General features: G+C 26.7%; 1 protein-coding gene across 4 annotated transcripts in view; it reads right to left on the reverse strand.

Annotated features, from left to right (window-relative positions):
• Positions 1-1775: 1775 nt before the first annotated feature.
• LOC135136235 (neurexin 1) overlaps positions 1776-25656 on the reverse strand; it is a 95542-nt gene continuing 71661 nt past the window's right edge. For all 4 annotated transcript variants that reach the window (XM_064065430.1, XM_064065428.1, XM_064065429.1 and 1 more), the window contains 10 exons: positions 23716-23908; positions 23286-23477; positions 22719-23107; positions 21763-22657; positions 16287-16406; positions 16050-16228; positions 15823-15994; positions 15535-15770; positions 3877-4165; positions 1776-3806 (listed from right to left, as the gene is read on the reverse strand). In XM_064065430.1, coding sequence (XP_063921500.1) covers positions 3196-3806; positions 3877-4165; positions 15535-15770; positions 15823-15994; positions 16050-16228; positions 16287-16406; positions 21763-22657; positions 22719-23107; positions 23286-23477; positions 23716-23908 — 3276 coding nt within the window. In that variant the 3' untranslated portion in view covers positions 1776-3195. The remainder of the gene's footprint in view (positions 3807-3876; positions 4166-15534; positions 15771-15822; positions 15995-16049; positions 16229-16286; positions 16407-21762; positions 22658-22718; positions 23108-23285; positions 23478-23715; positions 23909-25656) is intronic.

A 25656-nucleotide genomic window follows, 5' to 3' on the forward strand; every position in this document is an offset into this window, starting at 1 on the left:
TTTGTAATGGTTTTTTGGTTGCCCAATTTTCATTTTGCCAATTTTTTCAATTTTTCGATATTTCAAGTTTGGTTTTTTAATTTTTGATTTTCAATTTTTCATGTCTTCAATTTTCCATTTTTAATTTTTTTAATTTACAATTTTGTAATTGTTTCATGTTTAAATTTGCCGATTTTTAATTTTTCACTTTTTTCAAATAATTATTAGGGTTTTTATTATTCAAGTTTTGACTTTTTCATTTTCCGATTTTTCAGCTTCTGTATTTTTTCAATTCTTCGATTTCTCAACTTTTAAATTTTTCGGTTTTTCAGTGTTTCGTTTTTTCGATGTTACAATTTTTTAATTTTTCCATGTTTCGTTTCTACAATTTCTTAATTTTTTCGTTTTCTGGTTCATTTTAAAATTTCTGAATTTCGAATTTTTTTTTTGTTAAATTTATAGAAGTTTTTGTTTTTCGTGTTTTCAATTTTTCACTTTTTCGATTTTTAATTAATCAGGGTTTTCAGGTTTCAATATTACAATTTTTCGATTTTTCAAATGTTTTTTTTCAATTATCCCATTGTTTAATTTCTCAATTTTTTCATTTTTCGAAATTTCAAGTTTCATGTTTCAATTTTTGATTCTCATTTTTTCGGTTTTTTCAATTTTTCTTTATTTTTTCAATTCTTCCACTTCTCAATTTTTAAATTTTTTGATTTTTCAATTTAATAATTTTTAGACGTTTCAATGTTACAATTTTCTGATTTTTAAATTTTTAAATTTTTCAAAATTTCGGTTTGAATAAATTTGTACTTTTGTTGAACATTTAAAAAATGAAAAATCGAGAATTTAAAAAATATTATATCGAAAAATTCAATCGATTTTTCAATTTCTCGATTTTTAATTGCTGCATTTTTTAATGTTTCGGTGTTAAGTTATCGATTTTGCAAAATTTTATTTTGATTAAAATTGGAAATCAAGACTTGACAACTTTCAAATTGACAAATCGCAAAATTGTTTGGTTTTTCGATTTTTTGAATTTTCAATTTCAGGATTTTTTATTTTGTCCTTTCTCTAATTTTTCAATCACCGATTTTGCAGTTTTATTTTTAGTTTTTCTATGTTTTTTCAATTTTTAGGTGTCTCGATTATCATTTTGAAATTTTTGGATTTTTCATTTTAAAATTTTTGTATTCTTCATTGTTTCAATGATACAATTTTCCGATTTTCCAGTATTTTAGTTTGGATAAATTTGTTCTTTTGCCGAAAAATAAAAAAAACACGAAATCGAAAAATTAAAAAACTTTTTTAAGTTTACAATTTTTTGAGTCTTAAACTTTTTAGTTTAAGACTCAAAAAATTGTACAATCGGAGAACCAACAACATAGTTCTTGATTTAATCATTAAAATAAATTGAGTCATTAATTAATTGTTTTACATCACCCTGTATAAGCAAATCGAAAAAATATGAATCCAAATGCAGTGATTTCAAAATTGTGCGGTACACTTTTGAAATTATTGAACGATCAAAAAAGCAAAATTAAAATAAGAAACGATATTGCAAACAAAACTCAGGCGGCAGCTCTTTATGCAGGTGTCTGACTGGTTGCAAGTCATAAATTACTGAAATAAAATGCAATATTTTATTTAATAAGCGGAAGTCGGAGCTATAAAAAAGTCTGGACCGGTTATTGTAATTCGTAGAAAATATTATCTTTTAGTATAGTTTCATCAGTAATATGACTACTCGGATTTCTAAAATAACAGCAAATGAACAATTACAAACACATTTAACATCCAAATATACGCCATTTTATTGTAGCTCTAACAAAACCAAAAGTATAATACAAAATGCTATCTTAACTACTTACAATCTTTTTATACACAACAAATGTCAACTAATTTTATAATCAAATTGTTTAATCGTATAATCTATCTCTGTATTGCTATTTAAATACAAGTGTCACTGTAAAGGATTGATAGAGGCATATTTGTAGGTAGTGTAAATGTTTCGTATTTTTTTCCACGAATTATTATATTTGTTAAGTTTTTCTCCTACGCAACGTTTAAACAGGCACAGAATAAATAAATTTATTTCTTTTTACAATGAATAAAAAGGTGATATTAAGTATGTCTATATTCGTCAGTTTTACTTTTAAAATATTGAGGATTGTATTGTTTAAAATGAGATTTTCGTCAAAATTTCAGGTTGAATGTAGTTGATAAACTATAAAAGTTATACAGTATAGTAAGGTTGATATGATATGATATTATTTGTTTCAACTGCAGTCTTAGTCGTTCAACCACTACTTGTTTCAGCTATCAAATCAAAATAATTAAACTGATATACCCTATGAGCAGCAAAAATATTAAATGTCTATGTATCACCCCAAGTTGCGCTGCCTCCTCTCATATTAAATTTTGTTGCTCATAACGATATATAAAAACTAATTAGCTACATTTGTAGTAATTCAAATAACAGTACTTTAGACTTTTGAGAAATTGTGAATACCTCACTCTTCTCTAACAAAAAAAAATATTTTCAGAAGGAAATATATAAGAGTTTGTTTTGTTACATACTTATTATAAAAAATCTAACCGTTACAGAAAAAATATTTACATCTTTCCTTAGGACTCAAACCTTCACCGTATGTAAAATATAAGGTATTTTTATACCAAGTGTAAATCGAATATTTTAAGTACCTAGTGTGATTCTTCCCGGATATTTTTGTTTTTTATAAGTTTAAGATGATATTATAGATTCTCGAGTCTCTAATTTATTTACTGTACACATGACAACTGAGATAATTTGGTCAATCCATAGAGATGAAACATATTTGCGTCATACATATCATTGATTTTATCTGTGCCTGCATTTATTTTTAAAGTTATAAATTTAGTAAAATTAAGTAAAAGTATATTTTTCAACATGAAAGATGGCATTGCATAGAAGAAATTTTAGCGGCGGTAAAGATTTTTCAAGAACAATTTGCTGTAGTTTATGCAACAGTGAGCATAGTTAACGTTTCTTTATTACATAATTCTCATTTGAAAAGTTTCAAGACCGTATAAGACTTCAAAGTAGGTAACTGAAGACAATATGAAGATATCACTTTCTTATTAATTGGTTGTGTAAATCATTCGTCCATCCACACCTTCAGTCACGATATTTATTTCACGAAATGGCTCGGAGTCACATCTCAAATTGAAAACACCTTACACATACCACTCTTTAATGTCTTTACTATCGCGTTTCTTCGATTTTTGCATTTGGCTTTTATCACCATTTCGTAGGGCACCGTTTAGTTGATATTGAGTTTGTCCATTGGTACTGCTAGTATTGCCTAAAAGTGCGGCATTGGGCCCTTGTTGATAACCTTTACTGTCATCAACTTTAAACGCGCCATCACTGCGAGGTTTGAATTTCAAAATCACGAGGATTATTAAAATTACAGCTATTAATGCGCCTGCAATGATTCCAATAATCAAAGCGACCGTATCAGACGTCTCCGTATTGATTCTTTCGGTTCCTTTGGTGGTTGTTTTACCGTGGTACTTGGTGTTAATGTTATCGACTTCGTGTTGGTCTTCTGGAAGTGAGGGATAGAAATGAGCTGGTACTTTTTCGGTCGAACTTTTCACAGTGTCTTCTGTTGTTACAACTATAGTTGTTTCAACTGCAGTTGTACGTTGTGGTGTCGTCGATGAATAGTCCCGTTCTGTAGTCGAAACGCTAATTGTTGAACCGAAAATTTGCGTACTAGTTGACGTAGAACCGGCGTCTGACGTTTTTACGCTCGTGTTATCGGGAGTCGTGATGCTTACATCTAAACCAAATAAAATATGAAAAATGTTATCACTGAAGTCGTTCAATATCATTACTATTGAGTTTTTTACCTGTAGCATGAGATGTAATAACGGGTTCTTCTGTTACTTCTCCTGATCCAGAGCCGGTAAAACAGTCCTCATCATCGCATGGTTTTCCAGCCTCATGGGTTTTCGTAGGTTTTTTAGTTGTTGGAGTTGATTTAGTTGGAGGAATATAAACCGGAGTGATTAGGTCATCATCTCCAGAGCCTGTTTCGGGAAGAGGGGGACATTCGTCTTCGTCATCACCATTGCAGCCGGATCCTGCTCCACTAAAAACTAAGTCATCTTCTACTCCAGGAAATCCGGACGCTGGTGTCTGAAAATGTAACAAATATAGGTACATAAAGTGGATGTAGAATGCCAGCAAGACAAATGGCTCCGAGGAAAACAGAAGTCTTAATCAATTAGAACCATGGTATTTTAAGTAAGCGAAGAAAAATATTTGCTGCCCCGGTGCGAATCGAACCACACATCTCCCACTTGCCGGGCGGATGCCTTGACCACTAGGCTACAGAGCGGCTTATCTTTACTTCGCTTACCCTGCTATTATTGTGCCGCCACATACATTTCGGTATTTCAATTTTTTTTTATTGTTCAATGTTTCATTTTTTTCAATTTTCAGTTTTCGATTTTTTAGCTTTACCGTTTTTCGATGTTTATTTTGATGTTCTTCAACTTTTGAATTTTACAATTTGTCGATTTTTCTATTTCTAGAAAATTTTGTTTTCCGTATTTTTCTATTTCTCGATTATAAATGACCGGTTTTTCGATTTTACAGTTTCTTTTTTTCAGTTTTTCAAATTGTAAGTTGTTTTTTCAATTATCGAAGTTTTCAGATTACAATTTTTAAATTTCTCGATGTTTCAAGTTTCGTTTTTTCTATTTTTGATTTTCAATTTTGCATTTGTTCGATTTTTTTGTTTTTTAAATTTTCAGTTTTTTCATTTTTAAGGTTACAATTTTTCATTTTCCAATTTTTTTTCTAGTGTACAATTCTTGGCTTTTCGATTACCCCATTTTTTAGTTTCTGTATTTTTTCAAATCTTTGATTTCTCGGTTTTTAAATTTTTCGGTTTCTCAGTGTTTCGTCTTTTCGATGTTACAATTTTTCCATCTTTCTTGATTTTTTAGTTTTTCAGTTTAAATTTTAAAATTTTTGGATTTTGAATTTAAATTTTTTTTGTATTTTCAATTGTTTAATTTATAGAAGTTTTTGTTTTTCGTTTTTCTCAATTTTTCACTTACTCGATTTTTAATTAACCAGGGTTTTCAGGTTTCAATATTACAATTTTTCGATTTTTCAATAGTTTTAACATTTTAATTATTCGATTTTGAGTTTCTTTATTTTTTCAATTCTTTGATATCCCAATTTTTAAATTGTTGGGTGTTACAATGTTCAGATTTTTTCATTTTTTAAAATTTCAGATTTAATAAATTTATCCTTTTGTTGAAAAATTAAAAAACGAAATATTGAGAAAATAAAAAATTAAAAATAAAGTACTTCCAAGCAGGTACATAATTCCAAATTATTTTGTTTATTCGATTTTTTTATTTTTCAATTCAACATTTTTATATTCTTCGTTTCCTTAATTGCTAATTTTTCGATTTTTCCATGTTTCGATTTCTCCATTTTTTAGTTTTTCGATTTTCATTAAGGAATTGTTGTAAACTTTTTGTATTTTTCGATTTTCTAATTTCCTTTTTAATTTTTTGATTTCCTATCTGTTGAATTTAACAATTTTTGTTTTTTTTTCGATTGTTTGATTCCTATATTTTTAATTTATCACTTTTTCAGGTTTCAATGTTCCAAATTTTCGATTTTACAGTTTCTATCTTTTTCTCGGTTGTTCCATTCTTTAATTATTTTCAGTTTGTCAATTTTTTCAATTTTTCGATATTTCAAGTTTGATTTTTCAATTTTTAATGTTCAATTTTTCATTTCTTCAATGTTTCCATTAAAATTTTTTTTTTATTTACAATTATGTAATTGTTTCATTTTTAAATTTGCCGATTTTTAATTTTTCACTTTTTCAAAAATAATTATTGGCGATTTTATTATTCAAGTTTCGGCTTTTCGATGTTACAATTTTTTAATTTTTCCATGTTTCGTTTACAATTTCTTAATTTTTTAGTTTTCTGGTTTTCATTTTAAAATTTTTGATTTTTGAAATTAATTTTTTTTGTATTTTTGATTGTTTAATTTATATGTAGTTTTTGTTTTTCGTTCCTTCAGTTTTTCACTTTCTCGATTTTTAAATAATCAGGGCTTTCAGGTTTCAATATTAGAATTATTCGATTTTTCAATTGTTTTTTCAATTATCCCACTGTTCAATTTCTCAATTTTTTTCATTTTTCGGTTTTTCAATTTTTAAATTTTTCGGTATTTCAAATTTCATTTTTCAGTTTTTAAGTCTCATTTTTTTTGTTTTTTTCAAGTTTTCTTTATTTTTTCAATTCTTCGATCTCTCAATTTTTGATTTTTCAATTCAATTCAAAATTTCGGTTTGAATAAATTTGTGAACAATTACAAAATGAAAAATCGAGAAAATGAAAAATTAAAAATTCAGAATTTGAAAATTTTTATATCGAAAAATTGCAGAATTGCTCCGTTTTGTCGATTTTTCAATTTGTCGATTTTTTATTAATTGGGGTTTTAAAGTTTCGATATTATACATTTTTCGATTTTTCAATTATCCAATTCAATTTCTCAATTTTTTCGTTTTTCAATTTTTCAATTTTTCTATATTTCAAGTTTCATTTTAAAATCTTTGGATTTTGAAATTAAAAATTTTTGTATTTTCGATTATTTAATTTATAGATTTTTTTTCGTTTTTTCAGTTTTTCAAATTTTCGGTTTTCAATTAATCAGGGTTTTCAGGTTTCTATATTATAATTTTCCGATTTTTCAATTTTAAAATTTTTCCATATTTCAAGTTTCATTTTTCAATTTTAGATTCTCATTTTTTCGGTTTTTTCAATTCTTCCACTTCTCAAGTTTTAATTTTTTTGATTTTTCAATTTGATAATTTTTAGACGTTTCAATGTAATGATTTTCTGATTTTTATAGTTTTAAACTTTTCAAAATTTCGGTTTGAATAAATTTGTCCTTTTGTTGAACAATTAAAAAAATGACAAATCGAGAAAACAAGGAATTAAAAATTGAGAATTTGAAAAATTTTATATCGAAAAACTGAAAAATTGTTTCTTTTTGTTGATTTTTTAAATTTCTCGATGTTTAATTATTTTGTTTTTGATGTTTCAGTGTTAGAATTTTTCGGTTTTTCAAAAGTTCAGTTTGAATAAATTTGTCCTTTGTTGAACAATTAAAAAATGAAAAATCGAGAAAATGAAAAATTAAAAATAAAGTACTTCCAAGTAGGTACATAATTTCAAATTATTTTGTTTCTTCCATTTTTTGATTTTTCAATTCAACATTTTTATATTCTTCGTTTTCTTAATTGCTAATTTTTCGATTTTTCCGTGTTTCGATTTCTCCATTTTTTAGTTTTTCGATTTTCATTATGAAATTGTTACATTTTTTAGTAAAATTTTTTTATTTTTCGATTTTTTAATTTGTAGATATTTTAATTTTTCAATTTTCTAAATTGTTTTTTAATTTTTCGATTTCCTGTCTGTTGAATTTAACAATTTTTGGTTTTTTCGATTGTTCGATTCCTATATTTTTAATTTATCACTTTTTCAGGTTTCAATGTTACAAATTTTCGATTTTACAGTTTCTATCTTTTTCTCAGTTGTTCTATTCTTTAATTATTTTTTCGTTACCCAATTTTCAGTTTGTCAATTTTTTAAATTTTTCGATATTTCAAGTTTGATTTTTCAATTTTTAATGTTCAATTTTTTCATTTTTGATTTTTTTTATTTACAATTATGTAATTGTTTCATTTTTAAATTTGCCGATTTTTAATTTTTCACTTTTTCAAAAATAATTATTGTCGATTTTATTATTCAAGTTTTGGCTTTTCCATTTTCCGATTCTGTATTTTTTCAATTCTTCGATTTCTCAACTTTTAAATTTTTCCGTTTTTAGTGTTTCGTTTTTTCGATGTTACAATTTTTTAATTTTTCCATGTTTCGTTTTTACAATTTCTTAATTTTTTAGTTTTCCGGTTTTCATTTTAAAATTTTTGATTTTTGAATTTTTTTTTGTATTTTTGATTGTTTAATTTATATGTTCGTTTCTTCAGTTTTTCACTTTCTCGATTTTTAAATAATTAGGGTTTTCAAGTTTCAATATTAGAGTTATTCGATTTTTTAATTGTTTTTTCGATTATCCCATTGTTCAATTTTTCATTTTTTTTCATTTTTCGATTTTTCAATTTTTAAATTTTTCGATATTTCAAATTTCATTTTTCAGTTTTTAAGTCTCATTCTTTTCGGTTTTTTCAAGTTTTTTTTATTTTTTCAATTCTTCGATTTCTCAATTTTTGATTTTTCAATTCAATTCAAAATTTCGGATTGAATAAATTTGTCCTTTCTTGAACAATTACAAAATGAAAAATCGAGAAAATGAAAAATTAAAAATTCAGAATTTGAAAATTTTTATATCGAAAAATTGCAGAATTGCTCCGTTTTGTCGATTTTTCAATTTGTCGATTTTTTATTAATTAGGGTTTTAAAGTTTCGATATTTTTTTCGATTTTTCAATTATCCAATTCAATTCCTCAATTTTTTCGTTTTTCGATTTTTCAATTTTTCGATATTTCAAGTTTCATTTTAAAATCTTTGGATTTTGAAATTAAAAATTTTTGTATTTTCGATTATTTAATTTATAGATTTTTTTTCGTTTTTTCAGTTTTTCAAATTTTCGGTTTTCAATTAATCAGGGTTTTCAGGTTTCTATATTACAATTTTTCGATTTTTCAATTTTAAAATTTTTCCATATTTCTAGTTTCATTTTTCAATTTTAGATTCTCATTTTTTCGGTTTTTTCAATTGTTCCACTTCTCAAGTTTTAATTTTTTTGATTTTTCAATTTGATAATTTTTAGACGTTTCAGTGTAACGATTTTCTGATTTTTAAAGTTTTAAACTTTTCAAAATTTCGGTTTGAATAAATTTGTCCTTTTGTTGAACAATTAAAAAAATGACAAATCGAGAAAACAAGGAATTAAAAATTGAGAATTTGAAAAATTTTATATCGAAAAACTGAAAAATTGTTTCTTTTTGTTGATTTTTTAAATTTCTCGATGTTTAATTATTTTGTTTTTGATGTTTCAGTGTTAGAATTTTTCGGTTTTTCAAAAGTTCAGTTTGAATAAATTTGTCCTTTGTTGAACAATTAAAAAATGAAAAATCGAGAAAATGAAAAATTAAAAATAAAGTACTTCCAAGTAGGTACATAATTTCAAATTATTTTGTTTCTTCCATTTTTTGATTTTTCAATTCAACATTTTTATATTCTTCGTTTTCTTAATTGCTAATTTTTCGATTTTTCCGTGTTTCGATTTCTCCATTTTTTAGTTTTTCGATTTTCATTATGAAATTGTTACATTTTTTAGTAAAATTTTTTTATTTTTCGATTTTTTAATTTGTAGATATTTTAATTTTTCAATTTTCTAAATTGTTTTTTAATTTTTCGATTTCCTGTCTGTTGAATTTAACAATTTTTGGTTTTTTCGATTGTTCGATTCCTATATTTTTAATTTATCACTTTTTCAGGTTTCAATGTTACAAATTTTCGATTTTACAGTTTCTATCTTTTTCTCAGTTGTTCTATTCTTTAATTATTTTTTCGTTACCCAATTTTCAGTTTGTCAATTTTTTAAATTTTTCGATATTTCAAGTTTGATTTTTCAATTTTTAATGTTCAATTTTTTCATTTTTGATTTTTTTTATTTACAATTATGTAATTGTTTCATTTTTAAATTTGCCGATTTTTAATTTTTCACTTTTTCAAAAATAATTATTGTCGATTTTATTATTCAAGTTTTGGCTTTTCCATTTTCCGATTCTGTATTTTTTCAATTCTTCGATTTCTCAACTTTTAAATTTTTCCGTTTTTAGTGTTTCGTTTTTTCGATGTTACAATTTTTTAATTTTTCCATGTTTCGTTTTTACAATTTCTTAATTTTTTAGTTTTCCGGTTTTCATTTTAAAATTTTTGATTTTTGAATTTTTTTTTGTATTTTTGATTGTTTAATTTATATGTTCGTTTCTTCAGTTTTTCACTTTCTCGATTTTTAAATAATTAGGGTTTTCAAGTTTCAATATTAGAGTTATTCGATTTTTTAATTGTTTTTTCGATTATCCCATTGTTCAATTTTTCATTTTTTTTCATTTTTCGATTTTTCAATTTTTAAATTTTTCGATATTTCAAATTTCATTTTTCAGTTTTTAAGTCTCATTCTTTTCGGTTTTTTCAAGTTTTTTTTATTTTTTCAATTCTTCGATTTCTCAATTTTTGATTTTTCAATTCAATTCAAAATTTCGGATTGAATAAATTTGTCCTTTCTTGAACAATTACAAAATGAAAAATCGAGAAAATGAAAAATTAAAAATTCAGAATTTGAAAATTTTTATATCGAAAAATTGCAGAATTGCTCCGTTTTGTCGATTTTTCAATTTGTCGATTTTTTATTAATTAGGGTTTTAAAGTTTCGATATTTTTTTCGATTTTTCAATTATCCAATTCAATTCCTCAATTTTTTCGTTTTTCGATTTTTCAATTTTTCGATATTTCAAGTTTCATTTTAAAATCTTTGGATTTTGAAATTAAAAATTTTTGTATTTTCGATTATTTAATTTATAGATTTTTTTTCGTTTTTTCAGTTTTTCAAATTTTCGGTTTTCAATTAATCAGGGTTTTCAGGTTTCTATATTACAATTTTTCGATTTTTCAATTTTAAAATTTTTCCATATTTCTAGTTTCATTTTTCAATTTTAGATTCTCATTTTTTCGGTTTTTTCAATTGTTCCACTTCTCAAGTTTTAATTTTTTTGATTTTTCAATTTGATAATTTTTAGACGTTTCAGTGTAACGATTTTCTGATTTTTAAAGTTTTAAACTTTTCAAAATTTCGGTTTGAATAAATTTGTCCTTTTGTTGAACAATTAAAAAAATGACAAATCGAGAAAACAAGGAATTAAAAATTGAGAATTTGAAAAATTTTATATCGAAAAACTGAAAAATTGTTTCTTTTTGTTGATTTTTTAAATTTCTCGATGTTTAATTATTTTGTTTTTGATGTTTCAGTGTTAGAATTTTTCGGTTTTTCAAAAGTTCAGTTTGAATAAATTTGTCCTTTGTTGAACAATTAAAAAATGAAAAATCGAGAAAATGAAAAATTAAAAATAAAGTACTTCCAAGTAGGTACATAATTTCAAATTATTTTGTTTCTTCCATTTTTTGATTTTTCAATTCAACATTTTTATATTCTTCGTTTTCTTAATTGCTAATTTTTCGATTTTTCCGTGTTTCGATTTCTCCATTTTTTAGTTTTTCGATTTTCATTATGAAATTGTTACATTTTTTAGTAAAATTTTTTTATTTTTCGATTTTTAAATTTGTAGATGTTTTAATTTTTCAATTTTCTAATTTGTTTTTAATTTTTCGATTTCCTGTCTGTTGAATTTAACAATTTTTGGTTTTTTCGATTGTTCGATTCCTATATTTTTAATTTATCACTTTTTCAGGTTTCAATGTTACAAATTTTCGATTTTACAGTTTCTATCTTTTTCTCAGTTGTTCTATTCTTTAATTATTTTTTCGTTACCCAATTTTCAGTTTGTCAATTTTTTAAATTTTTCGATATTTCAAGTTTGATTTTTCAATTTTTAATGTTCAATTTTTCCATTTTTGATTTTTTTTATTTACAATTATGTAATTGTTTCATTTTTAAATTTGCCGATTTTTAATTTTTCACTTTTTCAAAAATAATTATTGTCGATTTTATTATTCAAGTTTTGGCTTTTCCATTTTCCGATTCTGTATTTTTTCAATTCTTCGATTTCTCAACTTTTAAATTTTTCCGTTTTTAGTGTTTCGTTTTTTCGATGTTACAATTTTTTAATTTTTCCATGTTTCGTTTTTACAATTTCTTAATTTTTTAGTTTTCCGGTTTTCATTTTAAAATTTTTGATTTTTTAAATTTTTTTTTGTATTTTTGATTGTTTAATTTATATGTTCGTTTCTTCAGTTTTTCACTTTCTCGATTTTTAAATAATTAGGGTTTTCAAGTTTCAATATTAGAGTTATTCGATTTTTTAATTGTTTTTTCGATTATCCCATTGTTCAATTTCTCAATTTTTTTCATTTTTCGATTTTTCAATTTTTAAATTTTTCGATATTTCAAATTTAATTTTTCAGTTTTTAAGTCTCATTCTTTTCGGTTTTTTCAAGTTTTTTTTATTTTTTCAATTCTTCGATTTCTCAATTTTTGATTTTTCAATTCAATTCAAAATTTCGGATTGAATAAATTTGTCCTTTCTTGAACAATTACAAAATGAAAAATCGAGAAAATGAAAAATTAAAAATTCAGAATTTGAAAATTTTTATATCGAAAAATTGCAGAATTGCTCCGTTTTGTCGATTTTTCAATTTGTCGATTTTTTATTAATTAGGGTTTTAAAGTTTCGATATTTTTTTCGATTTTTCAATTATCCAATTCAATTCCTCAATTTTTTCGTTTTTCGATTTTTCAATTTTTCGATATTTCAAGTTTCATTTTAAAATCTTTGGATTTTGAAATTAAAAATTTTTGTATTTTCGATTATTTAATTTATAGATTTTTTTTCGTTTTTTCAGTTTTTCAAATTTTCGGTTTTCAATTAATCAGGGTTTTCAGGTTTCTATATTACAATTTTTCGATTTTTCAATTTTAAAATTTTTCCATATTTCAAGTTTCATCTTTCAATTTTAGATTCTCATTTTTTCGGTTTTTTCAATTCTTCCACTTCTCAAGTTTCAATTTTTTTGATTTTTCAATTTGATAATTTTTAGACGTTTCAATGTAACAATTTTCTGATTTTTAAAGTTTTAAACTTTTCAAAATTTCGACTTGAATAAATTTGTCCTTTTGTTGAACAATTAAAAAAATGACAAATCGAGAAAACAAGGAATTAAAAATTGAGAATTTGAAAAATTTTATATCGAAAAACTGAAAAATTGTTTCTTTTTGTTGATTTTTTAAATTTCTCGATGTTTAATTATTTTGTTTTTGATGTTTCGGTTTTTCAAAAGTTCAGTTTGAATAAATTTGTCCTTTGTTGAACAATTAAAAAATGAAAAATCGAGAAAATGAAAAATTAAAAATAAAGTACTTCCAAGTAGGTACATAATTTCAAATTATTTTGTTTCTTCCATTTTTTGATTTTTCAATTCAACATTTTTATATTCTTCGTTTTCTTAATTGCTAATTTTTCGATTTTTCCGTGTTTCGATTTCTCCATTTTTTAGTTTTTCGATTTTCATTATGAAATTGTTACATTTTTTAGTAAAATTTTTTTATTTTTCGATTTTTTAATTTGTAGATGTTTTAATTTTTCAATTTTCTAATTTGTTTTTTAATTTTTCGATTTCCTGTCTGCTGAATTTAACAATTTTTGGTTTTTTCGATTGTTCGATTCCTATATTTTTAATTTATCACTTTTTCAGGTTTCAATGTTACAAATTTTCGATTTTACAGTTTCTATCTTTTTCTCAGTTGTTCTATTCTTTAATTATTTTTTCGTTACCCAATTTTCAGTTTGTCAATTTTTTAAATTTTTCGATATTTCAAGTTTGATTTTTCAATTTTTAATGTTCAATTTTTCCATTTTTGATTTTTTTTATTTACAATTATGTAATTGTTTCATTTTTAAATTTGCCGATTTTTAATTTTTCACTTTTTCAAAAATAATTATTGTCGATTTTATTATTCAAGTTTTGGCTTTTCCATTTTCCGATTCTGTATTTTTTCAATTCTTCGATTTCTCAACTTTTAAATTTTTCCGTTTTTAGTGTTTCGTTTTTTCGATGTTACAATTTTTTAATTTTTCCATGTTTCGTTTTTACAATTTCTTAATTTTTTAGTTTTCCGGTTTTCATTTTAAAATTTTTGATTTTTGAATTTTTTTTTTTTTGTATTTTTGATTGTTTAATTTATATGTTCGTTTCTTCAGTTTTTCACTTTCTCGATTTTTAAATAATTAGGGTTTTCAAGTTTCAATATTAGAGTTATTCGATTTTTTAATTGTTTTTTCGATTATCCCATTGTTCAATTTCTCAATTTTTTTCATTTTTCGATTTTTCAATTTTTAAATTTTTCGATATTTCAAATTTCATTTTTCAGTTTTTAAGTCTCATTCTTTTCGGTTTTTTCAAGTTTTTTTTATTTTTTCAATTCTTCGATTTCTCAATTTTTGATTTTTCAGTTCAATTCAAAATTTCGGTTTGAATAAATTTGTCCTTTGTTGAACAATTAAAAAATGAAAAATCGAGAAAATGAAAAATTAAAAATTCAGAATTTGAAAATTTTTATATCGAAAAATTGCAGAATTGCTTCGTTTTGTAGATTTTTCAATTTGTCGATTTTTTATTAATTAGGGTTTTAAAGTTTCGATATTATACATTGTTCGATTTGTCAATTATCCAATTCAATTCCTCAATTTTTTCGTTTTTCGATTTTTCAATTTTTCGATATTTCAAGTTTCATTTTAAAATCTTTGGATTTTGAAATAAAAAATTTTTGTATTTTCGATTATTTAAATTTATAGAATTTTTTTTTTTCGTTTTTTCAATTTTTCCAATTCTCGATTTTCAATTAATCAGGGTTTTCAGGTTTCTATATTACAATTTTTCGATTTTTCAATTTTAAAATTTTTCCATATTTCAAGTTTCATTTTTCAATTTTAGATTCTCATCTTGCCGGTTTTTTCAATTTTTCTTAATTTTTTCAATTCTTCGACTTCTCAAGTTTTAATTTTTTTGATTTTTCAATTTAATAATTTTTAGACGTTTCAATGTAACAATTTTCTGATTTTTAAGTTTTAAACTTTTCAAAATTTCGGTTTGAATAAATTTGTCCTTTTGTTGAACAATTAAAAAAATGACAAATCGAGAAAACAAAGAATTAAAAATTGAGAATTTTTCAATTTCTCCATGTTTAATTTTTTTTTTTGATGTTTCAGTGTTACAATTTTTCGGTTTTGCAAAAGTTCAGTTTGAATCAATTTGTCCTTTTGTTGAACAATTAAAAAATGGAAAATTGAGAATTTGAAAAATATTATATCCAAAAATTGCAGAAGTGTTACGTTTTACCGATTTTTCAATTACTCGATTTTTAATTGTTGCATTTTTTAATGTTTCAGTGTTAGAGTTATTCGATTTTGCAAAATTTTATTTTGATAAAAATTGGAAATCAAGAACTTGAAAACTTTAAAACTGAAACATTGCAAAATTGCTTCGTTTTTCGATTTTTCGACGTTTCAATTTCGGGATTTTTTATTTTTTCGTTTTTCCAATTTTTCAATTACCGATTTTGCTGTTTTATTTTTAATTTTTCTATGTTTTTACAATGTTTCAATTCTTCGTTGTCTAGATTTTTTAGTTTCTAGATTTTCATTTTGAAATTTTTGGATTTTTTATTTTAAAATTTTTGCATTCTTAATTGTTTCAATGATATAATTTTCCGATTACAAACCGAAAACTAACAAAGCAAAAAATGGAATAAAAAATTAATGTACGTACCTGTTGCATTTTTTGTAAATGGTCGTGCCGATCTAAAATCCCAGAAATGAGCTGGACATCACCTCTAATCGATGTGTGCAGATCTTTTTCCGCTGCCAGATCTAAAACCCTAAGTCCATTGACTACAACTCCAGACATAATTCCCGAAAATGGTCGTTCTATTCTTGATTTTCCTTTGCTCCATTTACCACCGATTTGAATTTGGGACTGACTATTGAAAACTTGTAGTTGATGTCCTACAAGATTTATTTTAATTTACATAAACCAATACTTGGTACTCTAAAATACCGGAAGGATGACTGGTTTGAACATTATAATCGTCGATTTGAAGGGACGAATTATAACCTAATCTATGAAATCTTACTACGTGGTATGTGTTATCGTTAACTTTCAACGAAATTTCACCAAGAGGATGATCATTTGTGCCCAAATTATACACAACAAAAACGTTTCCTTCAACCTAAAAATATCCGAATTTCTAGAAAGTACTACAATTAAATGATTAAATTGTTTACAATTTCCATTTCAATGTAATCATTTGATGTTCCACTAACTATTCGTAGTAATACAGCGTCTGCTTTTGTAGTGATAAATCCGAAGGCGATTATATCCTCTTGCATTTCGGGTCTATTATCTTCAGGAAACGTGTATGTAATTATACCTCGATTAGGACCAAATTCATAGGAAACAGATTCTACAAAAAGAGTTATTTTTATTGGTACATACATATGTATGTAACTATTAAAAGATACCATCGGAACATGTAGGTCCTGTGAAAGATGTTATGTCACAATCGCACGTATAAGAATGCCACTGTTGAACACAAACTCCACCATTGGCACAAACATTGTGGCTACATTTAGCAGACTGACCTAAAGAAGAAATTAAAATAACAAGAACAAATAAAGATGTGTTTAGGCAGAGCTGTTCAGTACTTCAAGTAAAAGTACTTGAAGTAATACTTCAAGTACTTTAAGTACTTGAAGTACTTTACTTGAAGTACTTTTATATTTAGGTACTCGGTACTTGGTACTTGGAGTATTTCTAAAATGTACTTGAGTTTAGTACTTGATTTTGCCAAGTACTTTACTCCAAGTACTTCACTCAGTATTTTAAATACTCTTGAATAACTTGAAGTATGAAAGTGGAAATTTCAAATACTTTAGTCTCTATTTTACGAAGTTTTCACATCTCAAAAGAGGGTCTGTTAAATACTTGAAGTTATTAATTCAATTATTTGATTAGATGTATTTTTATAGTAAAATCGTGTTTGTTTCCTGTGAGGTTATATCTTCATCTGTGATTGTGGATATCTTATCCACAATAGGACGTACAATCGCACGCAAATGTTTTGAGCCTATGGGCGGATCATTTTCACCTGTCGTCACCGAAGGAGGCGGTCCAAATCGTCCAAGGGCAGAATTTGTAGGTAGGCTCAAACTACAACGAAATTTACGTGTTGACCAAATTCTTACCCTGAATTAGTTTTAATTTTATAAATACTTACTCTGAATTACTTTTAATTTTATAAATACCCTATCTAAAATGTTCAGAATATGATGAGTCTATACTTTTTGATTTACCATTCAATTAATATTTTTTGGATTTGTTTATACATACAGGGTGACTCAAAAAAAATAATGACTGAGTCAATTTATTTTATTGAAGAAATTAAGAATTGCAAAACTGAATACATAGAAATCTTGTCAATTAGTTAGAAAAAAAAAACCTGTCCTGCTCTAATAACATCGAGAATATGCTCAAAATCACATTAATATTAGGTCTAATTGTGCCGACCATAGTTATAAAATTCATATTAAAGTAAGTCATGGACATTTTTTGAAGTGTATTACATTTCAAAAAGCAAAAAAAATGTTCAGTTTATAAACTTCATAATTTTGGTTTAAAGTTTATCAATCATATTTGACGCTTTATTTAATCCGTACCACTGAAATATACAAAGAGTAAATTTTGAATTGGAACGAAAGTCGAAGAATACTTTCAAAGCCACGATCAAAATGTATTTGCTTATCTTCGCCAAAAAATGCATGACGTCATCGTAAAATTTGATATGATGAGTCTATACCTGTGATTTATCATTGCAGTAATATTTTTTAGATTTACTTATACAGCCTGTCTCAAAAAAAGATCACTTCGATTTTCGATTTTTCGTTTTTTCGACCAACAGTTTCATCGAATTAGATTTTTCAGTTTCCATTTTTCTATCAACTTTTCGATTTTATTACTTTCCAATTTTCTGATTTTTCAAGTTTGCGGTATTTTGAATTTTCGAGTTTTCAGTTTTTTCGTTTTTCGATTTTTTAATTTTTCGTTTTTTTGATTTTTCGATGTTTCGATTTTTTGATTTTTCGATGTCTCGATTTTTTGATTTGCCATTCTTTCAATTTTCGATTTTTCGTCTTTCCATTTTTAGATTTTTGGATTTTACTGTTCGTCAGCTTTTAGACTTTGCAATTTTTTTGCATTTTTCGATTATATTTTACTTTCCGATTTTTTTGATTTTTGAATTCTCGATTTTTCAATTTTCCGGTTTTTTAATTCTTCTATTCTCGATTTTTCGATTTTCCATTAATCATTAAATTTTCCATTTTTCGGTTGTTTTATTTTTCGACCTTCGATTTTTCAACTTTCGATTATCCGATTTTCCATTTTCTGATTTTACGATTTTTCGATTTTCGTTTTTCCGCTTTTGTGGTTTTTGGATTTTTCTGTTTGTTTCAGTTTTTATGGTTCTGCAATTTGTTTTATTTTTCCATTTTTCGATTATTTTACTTTCCGATAGTTTGATTTTTGAATTTTCGGTTTTTCCATTTTTCGATTTGGGATTTTTCAATTTTTCGGTTTTTTAATTTTTCATATTTCGATTTTCGATTTTTCAGATTTGTGTCCGTTTTTTCGATTTTTAGAATATTGATTAATCGAATTTTCGATTTTTGAGCATTTCGATTTTTCGATTATCTTTTTTACGATTTTTCAAAATCTCGATATTCGAGTTTTCGATTTTCCATTTTTCAAATTTTCAATTTTTAATTTTGCTTTTTTCGATTGTTGCTTTTTAGAATTCTCCCTTCTCAGCTTTTAGATTTCAATTTTGTTACTTTCCGATTTTCCACTTTTCGATTTTTTTATTTTTTTTCGATCGTCGTTTTTTCGATTTTCATTTTTCCGATTTTTTGATTTTTCAATTTTTAGGCCTTGCAATTTTTTTTACTTTTCGCTTTTTCGAGTATTTGTTTCATCGAATGTTCGATTTTTCGGGTTTTCTATTTTCGATTTTTCGGTTTTTCCATTTTCCGATTTTTCATTTTTAGATATTTTTCGATTTTTTTTGATTTTTCGATTTTTATGTTCGTCAATTTTGAGACTTTGCAATTTTTACTTTTCCACTTTTCTATTATTTTAGTTTTGGATTATTCGATTTTTGAATTTTGGTTATTTTTTTTTCATTTTTCGATTTCCGATTTTTTAATTTTTCGATTTTTCGGTTTTTTAATTTGTCGATTCTCGATATTCCGATTTTCCATTTTTCAGTTTTCAATTTTCCACTTTTTGATTTTACGATTTTTCGATTTTTCTGTTCGTCAGTTTTTAGGCTTTGCAATTTGTTTACTTTTCGATTTTTGATTATTTTACATTCCAATTTTTTGATTTTTGAATTGTCGACTTTTAGAGTTTTCAATATTATGAATTTTCGAATTTTCGGTTTTCCTATTTTTCGATTTTTGATTTTTCCATTTTTCGGTTTTTTGATTGTTCAATTCTCGGTTTTCCAATCTTGCAAAGTTTCGATTTTTCAGATTTGTGAATTTCCAGTTTTTCGATCGACCTACGTATTAGATTCATTGAATTTTCGATTTTTCCATTTTAAGATTTTTGATTTTCCAGTTTTGTATTTTCAGATTTTCTGTTTTTCGCATATCTGATTTATCAAATTTTCGATTTTTCGGCTTTTCGATTTTTCGATATTTGATTTTCGAATTTTCGATTGTTCAGTTTTCCATTTTTCAGCTTTTAGACTTCAATTTTTTTACTTTTCGATTTTCCAAATTTTCGAGTTTCAATTTTCAGATTTTTGATTTTTCGATTTTCTTTTTAAATCTTTGAATTTTTCGGTTTTGATTTTTCGAATTATTGATTTTTAATTTTTCCATTCTTCGGTTTTTAGACTTCAATTTTCTTTCTTTTAAATTTTTCAATATTCTGTTTTCCGCTTTTCAGAATTTTCGATTTTCAGTTTTCAGACTTTCGATCATTAGAATTTTGGATTTTTGAGTTTTATGATTTTTCGATTTTTAGAAAATTTGAGTAGTCGAATTTTCGATTTTTCAATTCATCGATTTTTCCATGTTCAATTTTTCAATTTAAATTTTGCGATTTTCAATTTGTCCATTGTCGATTTTTATAATTTTCGGTTTTTCAATTTTTCTATTCTCAACTGTTAGACTTCAATTTTGTTACTTCCCGATTTTTTGGTTTTCGATTTTCCAATTTTCAGAATTTGCAAGTTTCTTTATTCAGATTTTCGATTTTCCACTTTTTCGATTTTAGATTTTTCGAATTTTTGTTTTTCCAATTTTTTGCTTTTTCGATTTTTCTGTTCGTTTCAGTTTTTAGGCTTTGCAATTTTTTCTACTTCATATATATTGATTATTTTAATTTCCGAATTTTTTTATTTTTGTTTTTGATTTTTTTAATTTTCAATATTACTTTTCGATTTTTTGGTTTTCCCGTTTTTCAATTTTCGATTTTTCGATTTTTGAGATTTGTGAATTTCCACTTTTCGATCGACCTAGGTATTTGATTCATTGAATTTTCGATTTTTTAATTAGCCATTTTATTTGTTTGATTTTTACGATTCGTATTTTTCGATTTTCTGTTTTTTGCATTTGTGAATTTCATTTTTTCCGATTTTTGATTTTCCGCATTATAATCAAATTTTCGAAAAAGTTGCCATGCTTACAAAAACTTCAAAACATCTACAATATTTCAAAGCATTCAATTTTGCTATTCTTGATTTCTTCAATAAAATAAATTGACTCAGTCATTAACTTTTTTGAGACACCCTGTATAACCAAATCTAAAAAATATTAATGCAGTGATAAATCACAAGTATAAAAACTCATCATATTTTATACATTTAAGATAGGATTTATTCTGCAAAATTTTGAGGTGACGTCATAAATTTTTTAGAGGGGACACTCGACAATATCGTTTTTTTTTTATTTATTTATTTATTATGAACATTTAAGAGTATTTTATTGGAAAAAGTGATGACATTTTTTATACGAAAGATGTTAGAAAGCAAAATAATTCCTGTCCGGACCATCGTTACTCACGAACGAAAGTGACCATTATTTTATGGAAACAACTACCTGCTAAATCTTCTCCGACAAATTTGAGAGAACTGGTGTGAGCCATAAATACTTCTTACCAAATGTAAATTTCGTTGTAGTTTGAGCCTACCTACAAATTCTGCCCTTGAAGGATTTGGACCGCCTTCTTCGGTGAGGGCAGGCAAAAATGATCCGCCCATAGGCTCAAAACATTTGCGTGCGATTGTACATTTCATAGGTACTTGCATAAGAAAATGAATGTCATAATTATGTCATTTGAGAGTGGATGACGACAGCAGAAGGGTCGGAGATCTGTGTAAAATTTTCAGCGATGTAAAGTTGTGAATATATGAATTTTGTCTTTTTTGTATTTTGGTCTGGAACTTAACTTTGCGGGTAGTTTTTCAGTACCTTCCCGGTACCCCAAAGGGGGTCGGATTTGCTGACGTACCTGCTAAAGTGCAAGGTCGGATTTGAAAATATTTGAGAAATGATTCAGTACTCGTTCTTCATGCTTATGCAATTTTTTATGTGGCGAAATATGTACTATTGTATACTTAAATTCTGAGTATTAAAAAATTCAGTTCTAAAATATATTAAGCTTTTTTAAAAAAACAGGAAAAGTTATCTAATTCTACAGTATTTCAAATAATTAGAAAGTACTTGAAGCATTTTCAGTACTTCAAGTATTTGTAAGTACTTGAAGTATACCTCCAGTACTTCAAGTACATCTGAAAAGTACTTGATACTTGAAATTCTCTTGCTGAAAGTAAGTACTTGGTACTTTACTGGAACACTATTTCAAGTAGTACTTTGGACTTGGTACTTCAAGTACTTTTTTTGAGTAATTTGAACAGCTCTAGTGTTTAGTTACCTTCACATCCTGCTGTAACCAAAGAACTGTGGACAACTGCATCCTCCATGATATTAGGAGATTCTCCATTTAAATCTAAACCTGCTATACATCCTTCAAATCCATGCCTCGATTTTACATCTTCTTGGGGCAGTTGTGCGTATAAATCTTTATGAACCCCTCCAAGGTATAAAATTCCATCTAGTTCTAAGTTGCCAGTGCCATGATTTGTTGCTATAACGATGTCGTCGTCCACCATAAGTGTATGTTGCTTAACTGAGGGTCGTCTTATACCCACAGTATGCCAACGATTGTCGTTTAAGTGAGATCTGACTGTGTCTCGTAGCGTTACTGTACCATCTCCAACATTAACAATATAGTTAATGTGACCATCTACAAGTTCAACTGCCACAAAATCCTCTTTCCTTCCTCCGTTAAACATAATTAAACCGTTTGCTTCACGCGTTTTAAACATGAAGTCGATATGTATACTAGAATATGCTCTTAACATAGGAAGACCAATAAAAGTGTGTTTCGAGCGGAAAGTCACTGGTCTGTGAAGATTATCCGTTGCATGTTTAACAAATTTTGCAGCGATTTTAATTGCAGGGAAACCTGATATTGATTGCTCACTGCTCAAGGCACGTGCTAGTTCAATGTAAGGAATATTGTTAAAGTAAAACTGTTGAATTTCCCCGATGAAATTTGGTACAGTCGTTGTCATGCTGATTTCTTCTTCCAAATGATATAAACCTCCGACGTGAATAGAGCGCCACTGTAAAGTATTATATTTCCCTTGAGTTTCTGCTCTTATCGGTGACTGTCCATCAAGTTGCAATTTCAAATTTGCTCCTCTTCTTGAAAATCTTACAGTGTGCCATTCATTATCATTAACGTTTTGACCGGCAAGAAGTATCTACAAATAAAATACAAAATTAATATATACTCTACTGGTACTATACATTGGTTAACAAAACCTTATCTTTTTCTCGATCTTCTTGCTTTTTGTCTTTAACCCCTAATCTAAGTGCCATTCTGATACGTCCTGCAGCTACGGCTAATTCTATTCTGTCGCCAGTTTCTACAGTACTACTAATCAATAATAAGCCTAGAGGTTTGCTGGTACGAAATCTTAATACAATATCTTCTGTCTGAGTAATCATTTCTGAGTCCATGACGACTTCCATGTGTTGCGTACCGTTAAAACTAAGAGTTGCAGCTTCTTTGCCACACGTAGGACCACTAAACATTGTATTAGTACAGTCACATACAAATCTGTTCCACCCTTCGGTACAAATTCCTCCATTTAAACAAGGCTGAGACGGACACTGCTGCGGCTGAGTATGACAAAGTGTTCGAATGGAACCTAAAACATAGTTTTTTTTACATTTGTATTGTAACATACTGTTTTTTGTGTTATTATGCTATTATAGATTTTATTATTACAACAAAACAGACGGGTTAACGTAGAAGTGGTGAGTGTGAATATGAATTAAGGACGGATCTAAAGGTTATATGTAATTTAGTTTTCAAGAAAAACTTACCAGAATCTTGTTCTCTGGCGTAACTGGCTACATCTATGGCATCATTGTTCATAACGAGGTCCTTAAAACATCCTACAAACCCTTGTTGTAGGACGGCGGTCCAGAGACCAGCTGGGATGGGAATTTCAGAGAAAGGTGGTCCCAGGCCTCCCACGTACATATTTCCGTCCAGTTCCAAACTAGTTGATCCCTCTACAGAAAATTAAACACCAAATTTAGTAATTGGTATAAATTCGAAATATCATTTAGGTGTATTTTTTCCTATATTTCGATATTATGACTGTACAAAAAAAATAGTGGTTTTCTGACAAATACTGTTTAAAGATGAACAACAACAAAACGGTGACCATTATTATATATTTTGTATTTAAAATACATGTAATATTGCACAACAATCCTTCAAGTAGTTTCGGAGAAGATTAATACATACCTGTAGTTTTAAAGTCCGTGTGGAATCCATCTACAGTAATTCTAGCGTCTCTTCCAGTTCTTCGAAATGTGACGTCATGCCAGGAGCCATCGTCAATTCTTCTTCTCGACCCTCGTTGTTTAGAGTGACCTGATCCCAGATCCAAATGAACGTAAATGTGTCCATTGTAAATTTCTATGGCAAAGAGATCCACCTGGAAATGTGACTTTATACAAAACACTATACATACGCATACATTTCATAAGATTATCTTTACGTGTTTTACGTGTTATTTTGTATTACTTTGATTCAAAGGGAATTTACTTTGATATCTGACATTATTTAATGCCGGGGAAAATCGAGGAGAAAATTGAGTTCCGGATAGTTAAAACCTAGCACCAGCTAGCACCATTAATCTAATAGCTGATAATGAATAATAAATAATAATCACTCTGCAAATGTTAAAAAAAATCTCGATCTATTAAAAAGTGTGTCCTTAATATATAAAAAGATGACAGGAAACGAAAATAGAAAAAACAAAGTAATGATGAAGGGATTGGAAATAGGAACAGGAGAGCAGAAGCAGATAATTGAAAAGGTTGCAACTCATTGTTTCTTAACTCTAAAAAGTGTGTTAACATATTATTTGGAAATCCCAATCAACTTCAGAATCTGCAACACGAGTTATTTATTAATAACATCAAAATTCCATGTCATAATACTGTAACAAGTCTGGGTGTTACTTTAGATTCGAAATTGGAATTTTCTGAACACATTTCCCTGCTTTGCAGAATGTGTTATTTAGGTTAAAGCAACTAGCTCCGCTTAGAACAATCTTGGATGAAGGTTCTAAATTAGTTTTGATTAATTCACTCGTTCTTTCTCACAAGACGTATTGCGACATAGTTTATGGTCCATGTTTAATCGAAAATCTTAAGTACAAATTACAAAAAATCCAGTATAACTGTGTGAGGTTTACGACCCATGTGCCACGTTTTAATCATGTAACACCCTATTTGCAATCTTTAGGCCAGCTTAAACTTAATGAACAACGTTTTATTCATTATGTGTCTTTTGTGAGCAAGGTGCTGGCTAAAAAAGTGCCGGATTATTTATTCTCTAAACTGTCTAAAAAAAGTGATTCTCACTGTAGAGAGCTTAGATTTGTTGATAAACAATTGATTACACCCACTCATATATACCCACTCATATGACTGCTCGTTCTTTTATCTGTCTCCCTATATTGTGAATCACTTAGATCAATTTCTGGATATGTCCAGTCAAGTTATTAAAAAGCGGCTAATTTTTGATATTTTACGAGGTACCGACTTTGGCATTTCTTTTAATAAATTTTAAATTTGTGTTCCTTTTGTATTGTAGGTATCTTAAGTTTGATGTATGATTTTATTTGTTTTTCTTAGGTTAGTTAAGTTAATTATCAGTAGGTATACACTGTTAACTAACCGTTTGTACTGTTGTGCAACAAACTTATCTATTTATCTATCTAAGGTGACAAAATTTTTAGAACAGAAAACCAAAGTAGAGAGTAAAGTTAAAAGCGCGTACAAAATTGCAGAGAAAGTTTATGTAATGAAAAGCAAGAACTTAAAAGGGTCGTCAATTTATTTAAATGATGATCTGACGAAAACGGAAAGAAAAATTCAAATCAAAATAAAAGAAGAGGCAACAAAAGAGAGAAATAAAAGAAAAATGGTTAGAATGGGATATAAAAAAAAAATTTTTGAATGGAATCAAGAAGAGGGCAGACTCAAGAAGGTAGAAAATTTTTAGTAAAGATCCAAAAGAAAAGGAGGAAAAATGGAAGGAAACAAGGCAAAGGAAAAGGATGCAGATAGGGAAATCGGAAAAAGGGAAACGTACAAAATTAGTAGAAAAACGGATGAAGGTATTGTTTTGAAATGTCTAAGAGTTGCGAAAAAAGGAAAAGGAGTTCTGGGACTA

The sequence above is a fragment of the Zophobas morio genome, unplaced genomic scaffold (genome assembly GCF_036711695.1).
Source record: "Zophobas morio isolate AGI-343-1 ecotype UQ-CSIRO unplaced genomic scaffold, CSIRO_AGI_Zmor_V1 ptg000026l, whole genome shotgun sequence".
NCBI classification, from domain to species: Eukaryota; Metazoa; Arthropoda; class Insecta; order Coleoptera; family Tenebrionidae; genus Zophobas; species Zophobas morio.